This window comes from Otolemur garnettii, unplaced genomic scaffold (genome assembly GCF_000181295.1).
Source record: "Otolemur garnettii isolate 467f Iridium unplaced genomic scaffold, OtoGar3 scaffold00086, whole genome shotgun sequence".
In the NCBI taxonomy this organism is placed as follows: domain Eukaryota; kingdom Metazoa; phylum Chordata; class Mammalia; order Primates; family Galagidae; genus Otolemur; species Otolemur garnettii.
The window spans coordinates 2,142,411-2,164,382 of NW_003852481.1; the positions used below are offsets into that span (position 1 = coordinate 2,142,411).

A 21,972-nucleotide genomic window follows, 5' to 3' on the forward strand; every position below is an offset into this window, starting at 1 on the left:
TTGCAGCCATCATTGTTGTTTGGCGGGTCCGGGCTGGGGATTCGAACCTGCCACCTTAGGTGTACGTGGCTGGCGCCTTAGCCGGTTTAGCTATAGGTGCTGAGCCTTAAAACCTTTCTAAGAGGGACTTTATCTAACAAATGCAATCAGTGTAACCTAATTCCTTGTACCCTCAATGAATCCCAAACAATAAGAGATAAAAAACCTTCCTTTTAATAAAAAAAAAAAAAAAAAAACTCTTAGAAAGGTATATATTTCATTAGTCTAACAAAAGTCTGGTACCAAAACCTAAAGCAAAAATATTTCATGGCAAAATGTTAGAGATCTTAGTGGCATCCTCCTAAGTCAGAAATGAGACACTACTTATTCTAGCCAGTCAACTCAATAAGAGAATCAAAGATATTTGGACTGGGAAAAAACACTAAAAACCTATTTTCAGAAGATGACTATGTAGAAAGCCCAAATGACTTTGCAAATAGTAATAAGAAATAAGATTTCTCAATTTAAAGTCAGCAAACAAAAATCAACTGCATTTCTCTACACCAGCCACAAATACTTTTCAAATGTAACTCTTCAAAAGATAGCAAAAAAAACAAAATCCCTGATACATCTAATTGAAGAAATCCATGATCTTAATGCAAAAATTCCAACAATTTTACTAAAATGTATTGAGGAAGATACTAATAAATGGAAATATTTAACATATTCATGATTAGAAATAATATGAGACAGCATCCGTAGCTCAGTGGGTAGGGTGCTGGCCACATACACTCAGGCTGGTGGGTTCAAACCTGGCCCAGGCCATCTAAGCAACAATGACAACAACAAATAGCCAGGCATTATGACGGACACCTGTAGTCCCAGCTGCTTGGGGAGGCTGAGGCAAGAGCATTGCTTAAGCCCAGGAGTTTGAGCTTGCTGTGAGCTGTGACGCCATGGCACTCTACCGAGGGTGACATAGGGAGACTCTGTCTCATAAAAAAAGAAAAAATAATAATATTATACAGATAGAATTCTTCTCACATTCACCTATTACTACATTTCCAACAAAAAGTTCCCAGTTTTTCTGTCCATAAAATTTAAACTAATCCTAAAATGTATGTATAACAAAAGACTAACACTGGCCAGGAGTTTATCATAAAAACAAGGTGGAGAAACTTTTAAAGAAAGCTCAACGAGATATCAAGACTTGCTACAAAGCTAAGCCTGCAGTATTTAAGACAGAATGGTGTTCACGTAGCGATGACATGCTGATCAAGGGAACAGAACGGAGAGTGAGGCGTTTGTACAAAGAAGTGACAATGTGACCAGGAGGAAATGGATGGATCTTCAAAGTGTCAAGACAACTAGTCATCCAAATAGAAAAAAATAAAATTGGATCCATGCTTTATACCATACACAAAAGTTATTTCTAGAGGAACTAAAGGTTTTTCTCTTTCCATTTATTTATTTGAGTTAGAGTCTTGCTCTGTCACCTGGGCTAGACCCATCATAGCTCAACAAAGCCTCAAACTCCCAGGCTCAAGTAATACTCCTACCTCTCAGCCTCCCAAGTAACTGAGAGTACAGGTGTGCACCACCACACTCAGCTAAAATTTTTTGTAGAAACAAGGTCTTGCTCTTGCACAAGTGAGTCCCAACTCCTGGCTTTAAGCGATCCTCCAGCCTCAGCCTCCCAAAGTGCCAGGATTATAGTGTGGCCACTGTGCCCAGCCTAAAGATTTAAATGTAAAAATAATCAAAACTTTTAGAAGAACCCAAACGTTTACAAGAAAATATAGGAGAATATATTTTCATGATCTTAAGTGAGAGAAGAATTTCTTAAACAACACACACAGGAAAAATTCCCACAAATCAAAAAATAATGAAAAAGTGAAAAGACAAAGTCACACGACACAGAAGATCTCTGTAAAACACTTAAATGTCAAAAGGTTAGTAACCACCAAAAGGTGAGCTAAGAAAAGGTTCTGAATCAATTAGATCAAGATGAGCAAATTAAAAATAGGCAAAAGCCAAGATAAGTCATTTCAAAGTAGAGGAGATGTGAAAGGCTCAGAAATGCAAGAAGAATTCTCAACCACAGTCGTAACTGAGAAAATGCAGATTAAAAGCACAATGAGACACCATCTTATGCTTACCAAACTGGCAGAGTTTGAAAAGTCTAGTAATATCAAGTGCGGTGAAGAGGGGGGCATCCTGCCTTTGGGAGATTATTTGATGGTTACATAGTGAAGTTGAAAATGTGCTTTCCCCATAGGTCTCTGTGACAGATCATATGCTCTAGAAGACAGGAATAGAAGGTAAAAAAATTCTGTGGCTATATTGATTATAATTTCAAGCATTAGAAATAATCCTAAATATCCATCAAAAGACCTGATAAATAATAGTACATTCATAAAATGAATAAACTCACAGGAGTGAAAGGGAATGAACTACAGCTGTCTGCGTCAAAATGGTTCTGCATGTGGGTAATCAATTAAAGCTTTTTTTTTTTTTTTGCCATTTTTGGCCGGGGCTGGGTTTGAACCCACCACCTCCGGCATATGGGGTTGGTGCCCTATTCCTTTGAGTCACAGGTGCCGCCCCAAATTAAAACTTTTTATGTGGTTTATACACATGCAAAACTAGACCTTCTAGCACTTGTGGATACAAACGTGCATAATAAAAGCAAAGGAAAGGATAACGTGATAGAGGAAGAACGTGAAAGGCAAAGTTACTGGCAATATACCACTTTTTAAACCAATAGGAAAGTACCTGTGGTGTATATAGATTATATATTCCTCATTTGTGTTTCTCCTAGGCACGTATCTTTCCTAATACTGTTGTAGAACACTCTAGTTTTCAAGTGTTTAAATCAGAAAATGATGGAGGAAAAATAACTACCATAGATAGGGAAGTTATAAATTTGATTCCCATTATCTTTGGTCTTTGTACCATTCAAATAGTAAAGTTCTCAAATAAGCCATCCATGTAGAGAACTCAATAGTTACGCTAAGGACACTGAGTCAAAGAAGTCACTGTTATTTGTACAGTGTTGGGTCCTCTCATCGCTTGCCATCAGTGATTCTCAAAGTGTCCCAGGCAGCACTTGTTACAAATGCAAATTCTCGGGCCCCTGGCAGACCTACTGAATGGGAAATCTGGGGAGGGCACTCTCCAAACTGTGCGGTAAAGGTGATTCTAGGTGATCCTGATGCATGCTGTTTTGTGAACAACTGCTGGCCATTTTTCAGACGTGTAAGAAAATCTCTTCATTACAACAAAATAAAGACTCCTGGTAGGATCACATCAAAAGTCTAAAGAGCTGAGAAAGCCATATCCCTGGCCCTTGAAAGAAAATACTTCTTTCGACTTCTTAAATCCTTCAATTTGGGGATCAGCAAACTACAGATCACGGACCAAATCCAGCTTCCCACCTGTGTTTGTTTGTACAGACCATGATTTAAGAACACTTTTACATATTTTGTTTCCAAATCATGGGAAGAATATTTGGTGACATCTGAAAACCATATGAAATTCAGATATAAGCGTCTATAAAGTTTCATAAGAACACAGGTGTGCTTATTCATTTATATATACCTACGCCTGCTTTAGACTAATGGCTGAGTCACATTAACTTTTGATAGAGAAGATTTGACCTGCAAAGTCAAAAATACTTCGTATCTGGACCTTTTCAGAAAGGTCATTTGCTCTAATTTCATAGCTAGAATGTACTAATTCAAAAGCAAAATACCCTGTATGGGCAATTATAGTGATTTTCTCTTAAATAAAATGCACTTTTCATTTTAATTCTATAGGCAAAAATCTAATAATTTAAAGAATCATCAGGTAAGTCAGATCAGATCTATTTTTATCTACAAAACATATCAATCTAGATAGAGCAGCTGGAAATGTTCAATGTGCTTTTTCTCTCTCTCTTCAACTACTCTAATAAGTGACAATGAATCACTGGTGAATTTACATGAAGTACTGTATCACATTCCATTCTGAAAACTAACTTAAGCAGAGGCCTGCCTTGCGGACCGCCCGTCGCCGCCAGTGACGCCATCATTTCCCAGATCACCCACTGCGGCCACCTTCCTTCCTGCCACCACTCCTCCTCACGCTGAAACTCACCAGAGCTGCCTTCTCACTCATCCTCAACTTCTTGCATTTTCTCCGGCCCAATTCAGTTTACATCACTGAGTTTTGCTCAGTGAGTTCCTGAAATATTTCACTCAACACCCACGTGTGTCCAAAACAGCCTGTTGTATGCACAATTATCTTCCCTTCTCCAATTTCACTTTCATCTGCATATCTAAGAGCATACCCTTTGGTTTTGAGGGCTTTAACAGTCACTAAAAAGAAAAGAATGCTTTCTTTCCCCTACGAGTCAATCAGATATTTCCACCTTGTAAGCCGTGGTCATCTCATCTTGAAAATGGAGCACTAGGGTCTGAACAGGTGAGAGTTTCTAGCCCACGTGAATCAATCCAGTTTTGTGGATTTGATCTCCATTCCACGTAAAGCATTCTTCCCTGACCTCCAAATCAACAGACATTCACTTTGCGTTATGGAGATAAAATAACCCTCCAAACAGCTTGTGAACACGTCTCGACTGGCTTGAGACTGGAAAGGTATTGTGTAGTCAACAGGACACGGGCATCTACTGTGAAGAGACCCAAAATCCAAACGGGACCTCTGCCACTTGTCCAGGTTGCCAAATGGTAAAATAAAATAACACTTACCTTCAAGGGCCCTTGTGGCCTTTAAGAGATCTTGGTGAGGATGCGGGTAAGGTGCCCTTTCCTCCACAGGAGCCGCCCGTGAAACCCCAGGGCACATAGCTTGTTCTGTACAAACTACATTCCCACTCTGCCCCTGTCCCTCTGTCCCTCTGACTTCCACTGCACTTGCCTTTTTTTAGCTTAACTATGGCAGCAATGCTTTTGTCCCCAGGCCAGACTACTCAGTGGACATTTGGCCTGGATCCTGCAGGCTTCTTGGAAAGCACCCTGCAGTCTGGCCCTGTTCCCACTTCATCTCACATTCCACTGTCCTCAGGCTCACCCGGCCCTGGACACGCTGCCCTCCTGGCCCTTAGACAAGTCAGGCCCTTTCTGGCCTCCCAGACTCCACGTGTGCTCCCTCTACCTGGAATGCTTTAAAGACCATGAGTTGGTGCCCAGTGGGCTCCTGTGCGTGGGCACATACAACTTGTTCAGCTTGCAAATTTCTTTTGGAAAGTTTTGAAATAGCTGACATGTAAAATTTGGGTGACTTCACATAAACTTTATATTTGAATTCTATAGTATCTTAAAATGCTCTCCTTCAAAAGCCATCTTCTGGCTTCTCTGGGAAGATCCGAAGGTCCAGCAACACTGGGCCTACTGCATCTGTGCCGGCGGGCAGGAGACTCCTGGACAGAGCGGTTCCCAGGCCACCTGCACTCATTTTCTCTCTCCAGCCTGGGCATCTACCAACTTGATTTAAATAGAGGCTGAAGGGAAGCCAAGGGAAGCCAGGCTCCTGCCCTTCAAGGCAACTCACAGGCCACCTCCTCACGGAGACTTTTTCTGACCCTCTGGTCCCTGATCATGTTTATTCTAACTCAACCCCCGTGTCTTTCATAGTTTTAAGTGGCTAAAATAATTGCTTTTATAATTAAGAATGGTTGAATATTGGCAATTTAAGATGACTCAACCTGATACTATAATTTGTCTTTTTTAACATAAAAGACCATGGAGATTTTGCCTCTTTTTAATTCTTCTTACTGGTGTTTTTGTATTTCCTACAGAGAGTCAGTTCATTAGGGCAAGAACTTAGTCTTCAGTTCTTTTTGAAAACTACTTCATAGAAATTCCAATTGACTAGGACACGGTGGCTGGCCGGCACTAGTCACTGAAATACAGTAGAACCTCCATAGCTGACCACCTCCTGAAGCTGATCTACTTTTCATAGACTGGACAAGCACCACAGGTACGTATCAGCACAGCAGGCCTAGCTCCTTGTGCTGACCACCTCCGTATGTTGACCAGTTTGTTACAGTCCCTTGGGTGGTCATCTTACAGAGATCCGACTGCATTTGAATGAATAAATTAAAGGACTCTTCCCACCCAAAATTCCTTAGCAGCTATAGAACATACATGAAGTCCTCCCTAACCTCTCCTGAGGAAAGTAACCCAAGTTGCAAGTACCTTCCCAGCTGACAGCCCAGGGCAGCCTTCAGCACTGCCCCATACTCAGCTGGCCCTGCCTCAGTCTCAGACCATCCCTGCGTACAGAGCTGGTGCCCCTGGTTCTAGCAATGGCAATTGCACCTAAGCTGCACTCTAGGACCCCTGTGTGAACCACACATCTGCCGAGATGCTCCCCCCAAGGTAACTGCTAACAGCTACAGAAACTTCTTCAGCTGTGCTGATGTCAGCAAGAGGTGGGTCCCGCCCAGCCCTTCGTAGGCTGTGTACTCGTTTCACTGTCATGATTATTTAACTTTTCTGTTTCTTCCTCCTCCCTCTAGAGCAGCGGTTCTCAATCTGTGGGTCCTGACCCACAGGAACCGCGGCATTAGGAAGGTTGAGAACCACTGCTCTAGAGGATGTACTAAATTATCTGTGGACACTCAGAGCTTAATTTCAGGCATCAGTAACTGTTTAATGAATAAAGAACATTATTTGAACGGATGAGATCAGCTAAGTGCCACACGGAACAGATCTACTCTGGATGGTAAACATGGGAGCTGAGTCTCCCTTCACTGGGCATCGTCCCCCGGCCTTGAGCAGGATGCAGAGTGGGCTTCACGCCCAGGCCTGCCAGCTTTGGATGTCTGAGCTTGGCAGAGGACACGGCTAGAGAGAGCATTTTCCTGCTCTTTGGCGCATAAGAATGTTATGTAGGTCTGCGGAAAACACTTTCCAGAAGACACTGCACAGTTAAGCTAAGTGGTATTCTAATTCCAGAAAAATTGCTCTTTTCAATAATTTTCTTGTTGACAAAACCAGTGTACATTTTAAATATTGTACCAGACCTCGCTCTTCCGTGTGGCACTGTTGGTCACACACTATCCAACTTTGTGTCCTGTTTGAGGCTCTCCTGACCACACTCCTCTGGCTCTGGCAGTGCCTCAAGCTGGTGCAAACCGCTGTGTCTGTCCTTACGCCTTCCCCTTGGCAAGTCTCATCTGACATTCTACCAGCAAATTGTCCCAAACTCGAATGGCCCAGAGATGATGTCACAGGTGCACCCAAACCCGCGTCAGTCCTCTAGGATCTCGTGGCACCACCTGACTCTCCAACTGTCCACGTTTTGCACACAAGTGGGCTGCTCCAGCACAGGCCACGTCTTTCTGTGCCTTGATGTACTTGCATATCCGCTCCTGCCCTCGCCTCCAAGTAAGACCAAGTCAGCCCGAAAGGTGTGGCTTAGGGGGTATCTCCTGCAGGAAGCTTTCCCTAAGAAAGGGAAGGGCCATGCCACGTGCCTTTCTGCTAAGCTCCCGGAACCCATCTGTCTGTTCATTTAACAAACACTGAGCATCCCAGGATCCAGGCACTGCTCTCCCCGCACTGAGCACACACCGTGTAAAATCCCTGCCCTCCTGGGGAGCTTACGTCCTAGTGGAGGACATAGGCAATTAACAAGAAAATGACACGTTTTAAATACCTATGTCCTCAAATGATAGGTAAGATATGCAGCATGCTAGATGGTAAGTGCTATAGAGAAAAAGAAAATGGGCTCAGTGCCTATAGCTCAACCGGCTAGGGCGCCAGCCACGTACACCTAAGGTGGCGGGTTCGAGTCCCCAGCCCGGACCCGCCAAACAACAATGACGGCTGCAACCAGAAAAAAAATGGCCGGGCGTTGTGGCGGGCGCCTGTGGTCCCAGCTACTTGGGAGGCGGAGGCAGGAGACTCGCTTGAGCCCAGGAGTTGGAGGTTGCTGTGAGCTGTAATGCCACGGCACTCTGCCCAGGGGGACAGCTTGAGGCTCTGTCTCAAAAAAAAAAAAAAAAAAAAAAAAGAAAATGAACGGGTAAGGAATCCTGAGGAAGGTGCAATTTTAAATAGGATAGAAAAGAAAACCTCACTAGGTTACATTTAAGCAAAATCCCGGAGGGGGCAAGGGAGTAAATCCCAGGGAAGCATTCTGAGCTGAGTAACGGCTGGACTGATGGTTTACAGAGTAACAAAGGGGTGAGTGTGACGACGTCAGCGTAATGAGGAGGAGAAATCAGCAGATGGGGCTCAAGAGCTGCGACAAGGGACAGATGGTGGCCGTGGACAGGCTGCTGCAGAGAACATGCTTCTCCTCTGAGGTGAGGAGAAGCCTCTAGAGACTTTTGAGTGTCAGTAACATGACCTGACTTACCTGTTGCCATCTTAAAAGACTGTAAAACAGCAAGGGAGAAATTAAGGCACAGAGGTCTTAATGGCACAGAGGCCATTTGGGTGGCCCAGGGCACCGGGCTGTGGAGGAGGGACATGTACCATGTTCTGAATGCTGGGCCAACAGATCTGAGACTGGACTGGCTGCTGGTTATGAGAAAAATGGAGTCACAGATGTGATCGAGGTTTGGGCCTAACTAACTAGAAGGAGGGACTTGCCAGTCACTGAAGCAGGAGCGTGTTTCAGGAGGGGAGTCCCGTGTGGTGAGAGGTGGGTGTGAGATGCTCACTAGACCGACATGGAGAGGGCGTGTGCAGGGCTGGACGGGGACAGCTGAAGTCCAGGATGAAGCGGGAGGTGGAGCCCTGAGCATTTCCAGCATATTTAAAGCAGAAACACTGGGAAAGTCACTAAGAGCTCCGACTGCGGCCTGGGAAGCTGCAGCGGTGAGAGGCGGAGGAGGGACACTGAACTCATAGCACACAAACGCCCGGGAACCTTTATCTACTGGAAGAAAACTATGAACTCTTCACTACACAGGACAGACCTCGTGGTTTTTATCTCTGTAGACTTAGCACGGGGCCTGGTAACAAACAGGTGGCGCAATGCCTTCTGAGAATCACAGGTAAAATCCTTACAGGGCAAACAAAAGGCATTAAAAACGGAATCCGAAGGATTTGTATACAAATAGCAACTGGCACGATGCTGACAGATGAACAAAACTATTATGAAAGACAAAATGACAGAAGTCACTATTAACACCTTCCATATGCCAGAAGCTGTCAACACAGTATCCCATGTTCATTATTACGGTCACTGCTCACAAGGACATCAGCGTCACCCCTTACATAGAAAAGAAAATTTAGGCTACAGCAGCTGGGTGGACTCCCAAGGTCACAGAGCTGAAATGGCCAGGCAGGATTCAAACCCAGTGTGGGACCCAAAACTCATGCCTCTTGCCTCACATCTAGCCCAGGCTCTCTGCACACCCATCAGACTATGTAGCTAATGCACTCTGATAAAAGCCTGGATCTAAAAATGTATATGCATAGTATGGAGTACTATTCAGCCATTAAAAAAATGGCAATCTAGTGTTTTTTTTTTTCTTTTGAGAGTCTCACTTTGTCACCCTGGGTAGCCTTCCGTGGCCCCACAGCTCACAGCAACCTCAAACGCCTGGGCTTGAGCCATCCTCTTGCCTCAGCCTCCCGAGTAGCTAGGACGATAGGCACCCGCCACAATGCCTTGCTATCCTATTTCAAAAGCCTTTCAATGTAATGATATTATGAAAGGGATGCTGACATGCAGATACGAAGGTGTGACTTTTATTCCCTTTTCTATAAAAATATGTATCCCTATATAAAATAGTTTTTCTGGTTTTTTTTTTTTTTTTTTTAGTAGAGATGAGGTCCCACCCTTGCTCAGGCTGGGTAATGTAGTAGCTTTGGGGACAACCTGGGGGGAACTAGAAGCCGTTCTTCTAAGTGAAACATCACAAGAATGGAAACGGACACACGTACTCAATACCGAGTTACAACGATTGACTGCCACTTAAGGGCACATACGGAAGTAAATAAATTTCAATGGAAATCAAACTGGGGGGTGGTGGTGGTAAATTCTCAGCTATTGGGTACAGTGCAGACCATCTGTATGAAGGGCAAAGTTACGTGTAGAACTCTGACACAATCTGTACAAAAATAAAGTATGTACCCAAAACATGTGTACCCCCTAATGTTCTGATACTTAAAAAAATTTAAAAACACCCTGGATTTAAACATCTATTTAAAAACAAAATAAAACATTCGTCAAAAAGGCAGGAGAATTTGGGAAAGGATCCCTGCATTGAGGTTGACCAAGTCTGTAACTTGACTACTCACAGTTTCCAAACATGCCCAGAACAACTGTGAACAAACAGCTGGCCGGGGTCAGAGCTCAGCAGACGGAGCGGCTGAAAGAGTGATGGGAAGATGGTGACCACTACAGGCTGAGCCCATCTGAGACTCACTAGCACACAAATGTAAAATTCAGCATGACTCTCAGGGAAGAGGCAGGGGGGAGACCACAGACAAGTGCACTGAAGACTGATGTTTCTTCTGATTACCACGCGCTATCAGCACTTTCAAAAAAACGTAGGCCATATCCCCCCAAAATCTACACCCCCCAAATCACTTAAGAACTAAGGTCAAAGCTCACAGGCACAAGGACAATATTTGATCTAAAACTTGAGCTCTAAAATCCAAGGACATTTTCTTGACTTCAGAAAGAAATATCACATGACTAAGCAATGAATTAAAGGGGCCCATCTGCCAAGATTAATAGTGAGGACAGAAAATAATAATAAAGTGGCCTGAAGTTGAACGAAGTCACCTCTCATTTCTCTAATTTCTGCACCTTTTATCTCCATTTTTATTCTGGCCCTTATACTTTACTTTCTATGCATTAATTGGAGTCCACTCTTAACTCTCTGACTTCCTAATTCCCTTGAGAGCATCACAGAATCTTCTCGGTCTCTCATAGGGCTTTGCACAAACACACAGCAGCGACTGCTCTGCCAATCACTGCAGGACTCTGAGTGCACACTCATACATATTTTATAGAAAAGGGAATAAAGGCCGCACTTCCTTATCTCCCATTTCAGCATTCCTTTCATAATACCATTACATTGAAAGCCTTTTAAATGTCTAAGAACTAAAGCATAATGGCTCAAAGTAAGAGGTGGCAGAGAACATTTTCCTACCTGTACACGTCACACGAGTGATCAAGAAGACATTCGCCTACGGTCCTTCTAATGCTTGAGTATATTTCACAAACGTTCATACCAATCAGTACCTTCCTCTAACGATGCAAAACTACTTTTTCAATGGATACATTTATTTTATACAAAACCTTGGATACAGCCTCTGTCTCCCAAATTGATTTTAAGTATCAGCTTATACTAGAATCAGTGTGCTTAGTATATTAAACTACGTCCAGAGGGTTAGGTTCTGGGTTCTAATGCCAGGTCTTATATTGTCTGGTACGAAGTTTTTACAAAATGGAGATATTCTCTCAGATTATTTTGAGAATGCATATAAATTACTAAATGATAGTCATTTGATTTTACTTTGCACCCATCACAAAAACACTTTTCAAACTTATGATCAGCTACTTTTAAATGATGTTATTTCTTGAAAACAAGTGACAGGTACTTTGACGAACCTAAAAGTTTTAAGAAACCCCAGTGAACGACTGTCAAGTACAATTACATATATTCATGGAATAACTAAAAGTAGACAGACTGAATTATGACTTACTTTTGTATACATGGAAAGATTTTCTTTCGATTTAAAGTGCTTTTAAAATACACAAATTAAAAAGTCGCAATACTCTATATTAAACCTGTATGCTAAAATAAGGCCTTATATATGTTTCAAAGTTAGTGGGAGAAAGCCATCTGGTTGTAACTTAGATTACCAGAAGATATCTACCTATATTCAAAAACACTTACGGCCTAAAAATTGAGAAGTGGATTATATTAGAAATTGTCTGGGGAAACAAAATTAAGAGGACACTCGTCTGAGGTATCATTAGCATCAACACTCGACTCCAATCATACAAGGCTAGCAGAAGCTAAGTGGATAGGTACAATCCAAGGCTTCTCAACTTAAAAAAAAAAAACATAGAAAATTTCAAAGTGAGCTGTTCAAAGCTGCCACAGACAGTAAATAATTGTGTCTGTATGCTCTAAGATAATCTTCACTGAGTTGTGTTTTGGTTAAGATCTACTTTTCTAACTTCTTTGGGAAAAAATCAAGTATCCTCCAGTTATCCATTATTAGGATCCTCTGAGAGCAAAAAGGAGCATGACAGAATCGCTGGTAAGAGCAGGACTCTTAGTTACTAGTTTTCATTATTCAAAAATACACATCTATTAACCCTTGGCTGGGCATTTTCGTTTGGGGAAGATTGTGCATCTAGAAGCGTCCATAATCTGATTCCAGTGAAATACCCTGAAACAGACAATCTGAGTCAGAATTACAGAATCAGTTACAAAAACTAGAGTATGAGAGAGTAAGACCTGGAATTAGAACTCAGAACTTAATGCACTTGTTTGTGGATGTCCTTAAGTTCTAGTTGTTAGGTGCCACTGAAGAACCTATTCTCAAAACTTCATGAATGAAAGAATAGAAACCTAAGTATCAAGTGTCCCAACAGGGGTCACCTAGAAGGTAAGTCCAGAAAAGAATATTACTTCAAACGAGAACAGTAACACATGCGAGCAGACTACATCTAGACATTTCCTTCCAATTCTCTTAGAAGGCGGCAGTGCAATTCACTCCCAGGCCACAGCTTCTCATCACGCTTCCTTTACTCTCTGTACTTTGTGGTGCGCTTTACACAGAAACATCAATTTCCTTTCTTGAGCAAGGTTTAGTTAATGTTCTGTAGCTGTGCCTTCCAAAAGCCACCAGCTGTCCCCAAATCACACGAAACTACTTTAACACAGGATTCAAGGCTCCATAAATTCCTGGTCCAACCATTCCAGCTTTACCACACGATAGTCCGTGCAGTGACTCACATTCTATCTTCTATTTACTTTTGATCTCTGTAGAATCTAGAGACCTTAACCACTATACATTTTATCTCTTTGCTCTTGTAGTAAGTTCATAAAAACTATTTTCCTCTTTAAAAAAAAAACAAAAGTGCAACAAAAGAAAAACTAAACTGGACTTCAAACAGAATCAAAAATTTTTGTGCAGCAAAGAACATTTGCTAGAATGAAAAAGGAGCCAAGTCTGGTGGCTCATGCCTGCTGTCCCAGCTACTTGGGAGATTGATGCAGGAGGCTTGCTGGAATCCAGGACTTTGAGACCAACCTGGACTACACAGTGAGACCCCATCTCTACAATTAGCTATTTAAAAATTAGCCAGGTGGGGTGGCATGCACCTATAGTGCCAACTATTCAGGAGGCCAAGGCAGGAGGATCATTGAATCCAGGATCACTGAGTGTTCAAGGCTGTAGTGAGCTATGATTGTGCCATTGTACTCCACCCTGAGCAACAGTGAGCTTATGTTTCTAAAAAACTAAAGAAAGAGCGAAAAGGCAACCCACAATGTGAGAACATACTTGTAACTCATATCCAAGAAGGGATTAGTAACCTGAATTCTGGCTCGGCGCCTGTGGCTCAAGTGGCAAAGGAGCCAGCCACATACACCTAAGGTGGCAGGTTGGAATCCAGCCCGGGCCCGCCAAACAGTAATGATGGCTGCAACTAAAAAATAGCCGGGCACTATGGCAGGCGCCTGTGGTCCCAGCTACTTGGGAGGCTGAGGCAGGAGATTTGCTTGAGTCCAGGAGTTAGAGGTTGCTGTGAGCTGTGATGCCACAGCACTCTACCCAGGAGGGTAGCTTGAGGTTCTGTCTCAAAAATAAATAAATAAATAAATCTTGAATTTTAAATATAAAGAATTTCTAAAACTCAACAACAAAAAATAAGTAAACTTTGAATAGACATTTCTCCAAAGATAACATATTATACAAAACAGGAAAATGCAAATCAAACCCACGAGACGCCACTTCACCATTAAGATGGTGATTGTCAAAATCAAGCAAGCAAACTCAAGCCCAGAAATACCAATTATTAGTCAGACTGTGGAAAAATCAGAACCCCCGTGCACTGCTGGTGGGAACATAAAAATGATGCAGTTGTATGGAAATTAAACATAGATTTCCCATCAAATCCAGAAATTCCATTTCTGGGTATGCACCCCAAAGAGCTGAAAGCAGGAAATCTAACAGATGTGTGTCCGCCAGTGCTCACAGTAGCATAGTCACTAGTCAAAGGTAGAAAACAACCCAAACGTCCACGACTGATGAATGGATCCACAAAATGCGGCAGACACACAATGGCATATTTGGCATTCAAGATTAAAAAAACCCTGATACATGCTCCAACACGGATAAACCTCGAAAAAGTTACACTAAGCGAAATAAACCAGACACAAAAGGACAAGTATTGTATAAGTTCGCTTTTATGAGGCCCTCAAAACGCCAAATTCAGAGACAGTGATTAGGAGGCCTGGGAGGCGGAAGAACCAGGGAGTTGCTGCTTAACGGGTGCGGTGTGTCAGTTTGTGACGATGAGAACGTTCTGGGGACAGACGATGGAAATGGTCACGGGACATGTGAATGTGCTGAATGCCACTAACTGTATCTCTGAAAACGGTTAAGACGGTAGACTTTGTTATGTATATTTTACACTTAAAAAAATGAGGGTTCAACTAAACGTTAACTCCATTAATCTTCTCAATATTTAATATAGATATTACTAATTATTATACTGGTTTGTCAGTTGGATATAAAATGAGTCTTCCTGGGCAGCACCTGTGGCTCAAAGGAGTAGGGCACTGACCGCATATGCCGGATGTGGCGGGTTCAAACCCAGCCCCGGCCAAAAACTGCCAAAAAAAAAAAAAGTCTCCCTACAAAGTTAGAAAAACCTTTAAAATTAGAGACTATCTCTTAGGACATTTTTATTAAGCAATGTTTAAAATTTGGCCTATAAGATGAAAATAATTTATCAGAAACAAGCACACTCAAGAAACCTGGGCTGCGGATTCATCTTCTCCATCGGTCCCTGGTTCTGCTATGACTGATACTCCTCATTTGTGTAGTGCCCTTCATCTCATCATTGTTACCACTCAGACAAGACAGCTAAAATTGTAAAGTATTAATAAATCGAACAATGGCACGTAGGATTCAATGCTAAGCTTGAATTTCACAGACTCCTGTATTAATAAAAGCAGAGGGAGAGAAAATGATTCCAAGAAATATATATATTTCTAGGTCTAAAATCAGATAAAACATCTTAAGTTGGAATAACAGGGCTATCGTGGCACACGTTACTAACACAGTGTAAGAATTTCACATAATAATCTATGTTTTATCAAAAGGAACTTTTCCAAGGATAGTCACATAAATAATCTCAGAAACTCAGAATCCCATTATTACTAGGGGAGATGGATATGTGGCTTTATTTAGTAAAGAAAAACTAAAACCAGTATTCACTATTTTTAGAAGCAAATTAAAAACATACATAAAGATCAAAATGAATCTAAAGGGCAGCACCTGTGGCTCAAAGGAGTAGGGCGCTGGCCCCATATATGGGAGGTGGCGGGTTCAAACCTGGCCCTGGCCAAAAACTGAAAAAATAACAAAAAAACAAAAAAGAATCCAAAATTTGAAATGATCATTAAATAAAAGCAAGAAACAATTAGAACAGGGTAACTAAAAATAACAAACTGCACAAATGGAAGCAATTGGCTGGCGGTAAGCACGGAGGAATCTGGGCCTACAAACGACATGAATCAACAGTACAGCCCTGCTGTTTTGGAAGAAATGATATTGCAATAAATGCCAATGATCTACAAGCTGAGATAACTTAATATTTGAATTTCCACATCTTCACATAGGCCAAAATAAAGGGTCACAGTCATTTTAATCTTGCTCCTAAGTCTTTGAATATAGCAGACACTTCATAAAAATTACTGGCTAGGCTCAGTGCCTATAGCTCAGTAGCTAGGGCACCAGCCACATACATCACAGCTGGCAGGTTCAACCCCAGCCCAGGGCCTGCCAAACAATGACAACTACAACTACTACAACAACAATAAAAAAAAATAGCTGGGCATTGTGGCGGGTGCCTATAGTCCCAGCTACTGGGAGGCTGAGGCAAGAGAATTGCTTAAGCCCAAGAGTTGGAGGCTGCTGTGAGCTATGATGCCACAGCACTCTACCAAAGGGCAACATAATGAGACTCTGTCTCAAAAAAAAAAGGAAAAAAAGAAAAAAAGATTACTGGCTAAATGAAGATCATTAAATAAGAACCTGGAGCCTCTGAGTAGCTAGGGGTCCCCACTGCCAAAACAGAAACCTTAACACACAGGATGTGTTACTGTCTTAGTAAAAATCCGTAACATTAAAATACTGCAAGAAACAATGGTATGTGACTCCAAATTCTGTCCTCAGAGTTTAAGGACAAGGTAGTGAGGAGCAATCAAGGAGTCACGATCTTTCCACAGGGAACACGGCAGCTCTTAAAATCTTGACAGACGTATTAAGGAGATGGCTTGCCAAGGACAAATGGGAGGTTAAGTTATTTAATTGGAAGAGCCAAGGAGAAGAATGAGATAAGCTCTGACATGAGGAGCATTAGTGTGGGCCGGGGTTTCCTGCCACCAGTGTAGAAGGTGAGGGGTCGACTGGCTTAGCCTTTTCTGAATTTATCAAAAACACGTGCAGAATACACCAATCTTTTTTAAAGTGCTAGGAGACTGTCATTTCACATGATAGACCACACTAGAATATTTGGTAATTATCTTTTAATCTAAAAAATGAATGAAGGTACAAAATAAGAAAATGGTCAAGTTCTGTTCATTGATGACAAACTTGAAGAGAGAAATCTGACCCGCATTTATCTGTTTTTCCTCATTCCTACCAACGATACTAGGCTTTCGTTTACTTATCAGTTCAGTATCTTAATGCTAAAGTTAATAATTCTTTATACTTAGTTTTGAGATTAAAGTTTGAAAAAGATTGTTTTTACTATGCCTACATAAAATGGGATTTAAAAAGTTTATTTCTAAAAAGCATTTAATTAATACAGTGAACAAAATTAAGACAAAGTGAAGGGAAATATTTTAAAAAATCACACTAATAATGAAGACTTTAATGATAATCAAGATAACTTTATTAATGGCAATTCTAATTCTTAAATCTCTAATTAGAAATACAGTAAAATGTTATATAAAGTTCCCTTTTCTGACAGGAGTAAAGAAATCATTATCAGCCTTTGAGAATAGAAATAATAGGTAAATATTACTATAAACAAAGAAGATTTCTGCCTTTTACTATTTTTAGAATAGATTTATCACTTAAGAATCATGTTAAAAATTAGTAAGAAGTTTTGAAAAAGCAATCAACTTCTAGGTTTATGGTAATTGCCCTGTAACAGCTTTACAATAAAAAATATATTTAGATAAATGCACTTAACATGTAGTTCTTTAAAGAGTATTAAAATTTTAATAGTGAGATGAATCAATGACAAGAAACTTATCATCTCCCTCAGGAAAAAGAAACTAAATACTCCATAATAAAACAACGATTGGGACCCTAAATTACATTCTGATGTCAAGAAAGTCAATTTAGTGATTTAATTTTTCCACAAAATGAGTGATCACTATGACTTCTATACCAACAGAGGTATAATTTAGGGAAAAGAGTAAATCTATGAGGATTTGAAAATTGTTCCTATCCACTTCCTATTTAAGATGTGATGATTTATGGCTCTGACAGATTATAATTTTCAGGAAATATGCAAGAAATCCATGTCAAAGAAAAACAGTGGACCTCAAAGGCATGAGCTTTTGTCACTTTATTGTTGACCAATGAATATCGTCCAAAATTAGAGATGTAACTGTAACTTAATTGTACAACACAAAGTGTGCTAATGGCAAAAGCCTGTTGGTATTTACCAAATACTCATTAGTGCATTTTTACATTGCTATATGAACATGTGCTCTCAACTGCTATGATAAAAGTTATAATTGATTTAATCCTTATGAAGACCCATATTGCAAATGGTTGTTCTTGTTTAGAAAAATTCACACATCTTTAAAAATGGATCAAATCCATTTCAATCCTAATCTACAAATAGATTATAAACAGCAAATATAACTGGTAATTTTTCAACACTGTATTAAACTGATGTAGCAATGGTAGGGCACACAACTCAAAATGAGGAAAATTAATAAAAATCCACTGGAAATGCAGGTTTTTCACTTCTTATGGCAACTGCTTAAGGTGAACACTTATGTTTGAAAGCATGAATAGCAGGGTCCACCATCACTTCCTGTAACGTACCACAGGAAGGAATAAGCATTTCCTTCTGTAGGGTTTTGAAGCTTGTGCACAACCAAAGTACAACAGTCACTTCAAGGCTAACCAGTTATCTTTTGTCCTACAAACTCCAAAAAATATATTAAATGCAACCTTTCCTTTGTATAATGGTCTGCCCAGATTAATCCTTTTAAAGTCAGCAAAATCAAAAAAGCACAAAGAGATATTTTCAGACACAACTTACATCTATTGTGCATGAAAAATATTTAATAAAATGGCAATTTTAATAGACAAATATAAATTTGAGTGCATAATACCAAATGGGAAGTAGCTGAACCACACAGAGAAAACAAGGCTTTCCACATCTCCAAATCTAGGTGTCTCACAACAAAGAAAATATTAGAACATGGAATATTTTAGAACATCTTTCTACCTGGAAAGATTTCTTCAGTAAGATTTAATTGAAATTAATATAAACTAAAATTATAATTTCTAAAATAGGATTAACCAAATTTAAGTATTTTTAGTTAGAGACTGAAAAAATTAAGCACAGTGATTTAGAAACCAAAGACACTAAAATGATTATATAGTTAATCTATCAAGAAATGAAGGGAAAGTCTTCATATGCTACAAGAATAACATCTCTCTCTCCCTGCCCTACCACCCCATACACACACACACACCCACACACCCACACACCCCTTTCCTCAGCCATACAACACCCCTCCAGGAAGACAGCATACTAGGGAGAGCTTACAATTTTGATATGAATCAGAGTCCCCAGATTGAGTCAACAAAAAGGCAGCTAAAAATTTAGGCAGCCTCAGAAAAAAGGGCAGACTCCAAGATATTCCAAAGAAAAATGAAATTTCAAACATATTCCTGCATAATTGAGACTATTACTATGAATTATAAAACATACGGCTTACATACTCCACTGCGTCTTAACCACCAGTCATCACAGGTGTAGTAGTGAGGTAGTATTACTGTCCCCTTTTGGGACTGTTAGTTTTCTAAGCCGCCATTCCAGAAAGGCCAAGTGTTTTTTAAATGATTAAAATCAATTACCAACAAATGTGCACTTTCTTTTATTAATCATTTGTTTTTCTAAGACAATCTATGAAAAAGCAAAACTCTTTAAAATCTTTCAGAGACTTTTATCAGTAAATTCTCCAGGAGAACTGCTGCCTGCTGTCTATGCCTCTGTGAATCGGCAAGCAAAGAAAACTGTCATGTGATTATAGGATATGAAACACCAATCAGTTTAGCGATCAAAGATGACTGCAGTTAAGTAAATATTAAATATCCAATAATTGGGATTTAAAAATAAGTAACAGCCAATTGTACTATACTATGAAATGTTCTAGTCTCTTGCATGATTCATAGCCATCTTCTACACAATGATCAGAGACTGTCCACTCTGCTCCCTGCCGTCATTCAGACACTGCCTGATCTGTATGAGAGCAGAACTGTGGCCACAGCACGGCAGGACATGAGATGAGCACACAGAGGACATGTGGGTGAGCGAGAATGTGGACGTATGTGCAGGTTAAACACGGCAGGGGCAAGGGAAACACTCATTAAAACATTCACCATTATCCTTTAACATGTACAAAGTGCTCAACCAAACATACATATTTGTCATACATGATCATTAGTGTTAAGTTTCAACAGAAAAAAAAAAATGGAAAGTGAAAAAGTGTGAAGGGAGGTGATGAAACACCATTCTCTATTCCCTGACACAAAGGAAAATGAAAACCAAGCATGACATCACACTGCCTTAAGTCGACGTGCGCCCCTGAAATTTGTCTTTTAGCCACCACAGTCAAACCGATACAAGTGCTTTGGCAAGGTGGGTGCATTCCATCACATCTGCAAAGGCCTGCTTTTCTCTGCTGGTGGTTCAGCCTATGAAGAGCATGTATGCAAAGTACCAGCGCTCACATTGCTTCAAACTCGTCGATGCGCTGCTTGGTGTTGCCTTGGCGAATCTGCCGCAGCGTCTTGTACTTATCGCGGCCTGCTTTCACGTTCTCAGCGTGGAGAACATCGTTCTGGGTTTTCTTGGTTTCATCTCTGGCTTGGGCTAGTTCTGAACTTAATGCCTGTATTTAAAAAATAAAAAGTATGACTATTATTTTTCTCAGGTTTAAAAAATATTATGAAAACGGTTTAAAGATTCATACACACGTGTCAAATCTCTTGAGTTTTTAATACATTAAAATTTCCACTGTGAAACTTTTTTCTTTGAACTGTTTTAGTAACAGTGATGACAATAGGGAGGAAGGCCTTTCATATCTACCTTCAACCACCATGATATTTTGCATATTGTTTTAAATTTTCTTAACTTTCTCATCAAATACTTGAAATGACTTACAAAAAAGTTCAATGGAGCCAAGTTCACTGTCACTACAAGATCTAAAATGTACACTTGAGAGAAACTTTCTTCAAAGTCTTAATATACAAATATTTATTGCAAATATCACCTCATTTTCCTTTACTAATAAAGATTCACCAGTTAAAGTATTAGATAACTTAGCAAGAATAAAGCTCTCATAACATTTAAATTCCCTATTTTGATCCAAGTATGTGCATTTGATAAACTGCCTTTTGCCCTTATAAAATCTGAGTAAGAGAAGCCGGGCATGCTGGCTCACACCTGTAATCTCAGCACTCTGGAAAGCTGGGGCGAATGGATTGCCTAAACTCAGGAGTTTGAGAACAGCCTCAGCAAGAGGGAGACCCCATTTCTAAAAATAGGCAGGTGTTGTGGTGGACTCCTGTATTCCCAGCTACTTGGGAGGCTCAAGCAGGAGGATCACTTGAATCCAAGAGTCTGAGGTTACTGTGAGCTATGATGCCCCAGCACTCTACCAAAGGTGACAAATTGAGACTCTGTCTCAAAAAAAAAAAACAAAAAGACGAGTATGTAGAGTATGTAGTATCTTAAACGCAGTCTATTCCGTATCATTGACTTTCGATGTACATTTTACAGTTTCAAAACTAAATTCATTTGTTTCTTACAAGGCATTAGAATACTTTCTACCTTTTGAAATGGATCAAGCTGTAATTAGATCACTCCTTAGGTTAAGGTCCGATTACAAAAAGCTAACAGACATTTGCTAATGGGGCCGTGCAATACAAGAAATGAAATGGCATGACTGTCGGCTACTCATGCACAAACCAATCACAAGGCTTCTTCAGAATCCTCTTCTATTTAAATGAGTTTGTCTTGGATGGGAAAAAGTGAATTGCATTTTAAATGTGCATGCAACTGCAAATTTTACATACCTGGAGTTGCTTCTTAACACGCTCATTCTTCTGTGTCTCTGTCACCCGTTCCTCCTCACTCCTGTGGTTCATCACCCCTTCGTTCAGTAACTCAGCACTGGCCTCGGCATTATTCTCATCATGCTCATCATGGTCATTTTCTGTTGGCGGAATGACTGGTGGAGGTGGAGGCGGAGGAGGGGCAGACATCACAGTTTTTAACTCTTCTTTGGTTTTTTCCAAGTCTTCCTGGGCTGCAAAAGCCTAAACATTAAAAATAAGTTTGAGTAATTTACTTTAAAAATTGTTAATTTACAAAAATCCAATTACCATGCCTTTCTAACAGAAACTCTATTTCAAGGTAATGAAAATAGGCCCTATTGATGAAAGATCTATTTTTCTCAAAGAATGCCAGCAGGTAGGAAAGATAAACATTTAGGCTCGGCGCCTATAGCTCAAC

General features: G+C 40.5%; 1 protein-coding gene across 2 annotated transcripts in view; it reads right to left on the reverse strand.

Moving 5' to 3' along the window:
- Window positions 1–21,972, reverse strand: part of RDX (radixin) — an 80,577-nt gene that overhangs the window by 6,133 nt on the left and 52,472 nt on the right. Inside the window, exons 12-13 of one of the 2 annotated variants that reach the window (XM_012808171.2) lie at window positions 21,534–21,776; window positions 20,187–20,347 (exon numbers count right to left, since the gene is read on the reverse strand). In XM_012808171.2, coding sequence (XP_012663625.1) covers window positions 20,187–20,347; window positions 21,534–21,776 — 404 coding nt within the window. Of the gene's footprint in view, window positions 1–17,759; window positions 20,348–21,533; window positions 21,777–21,972 lie in introns of those variants that run through there. The other variant, XM_012808170.2, reaches the window with a different exon arrangement.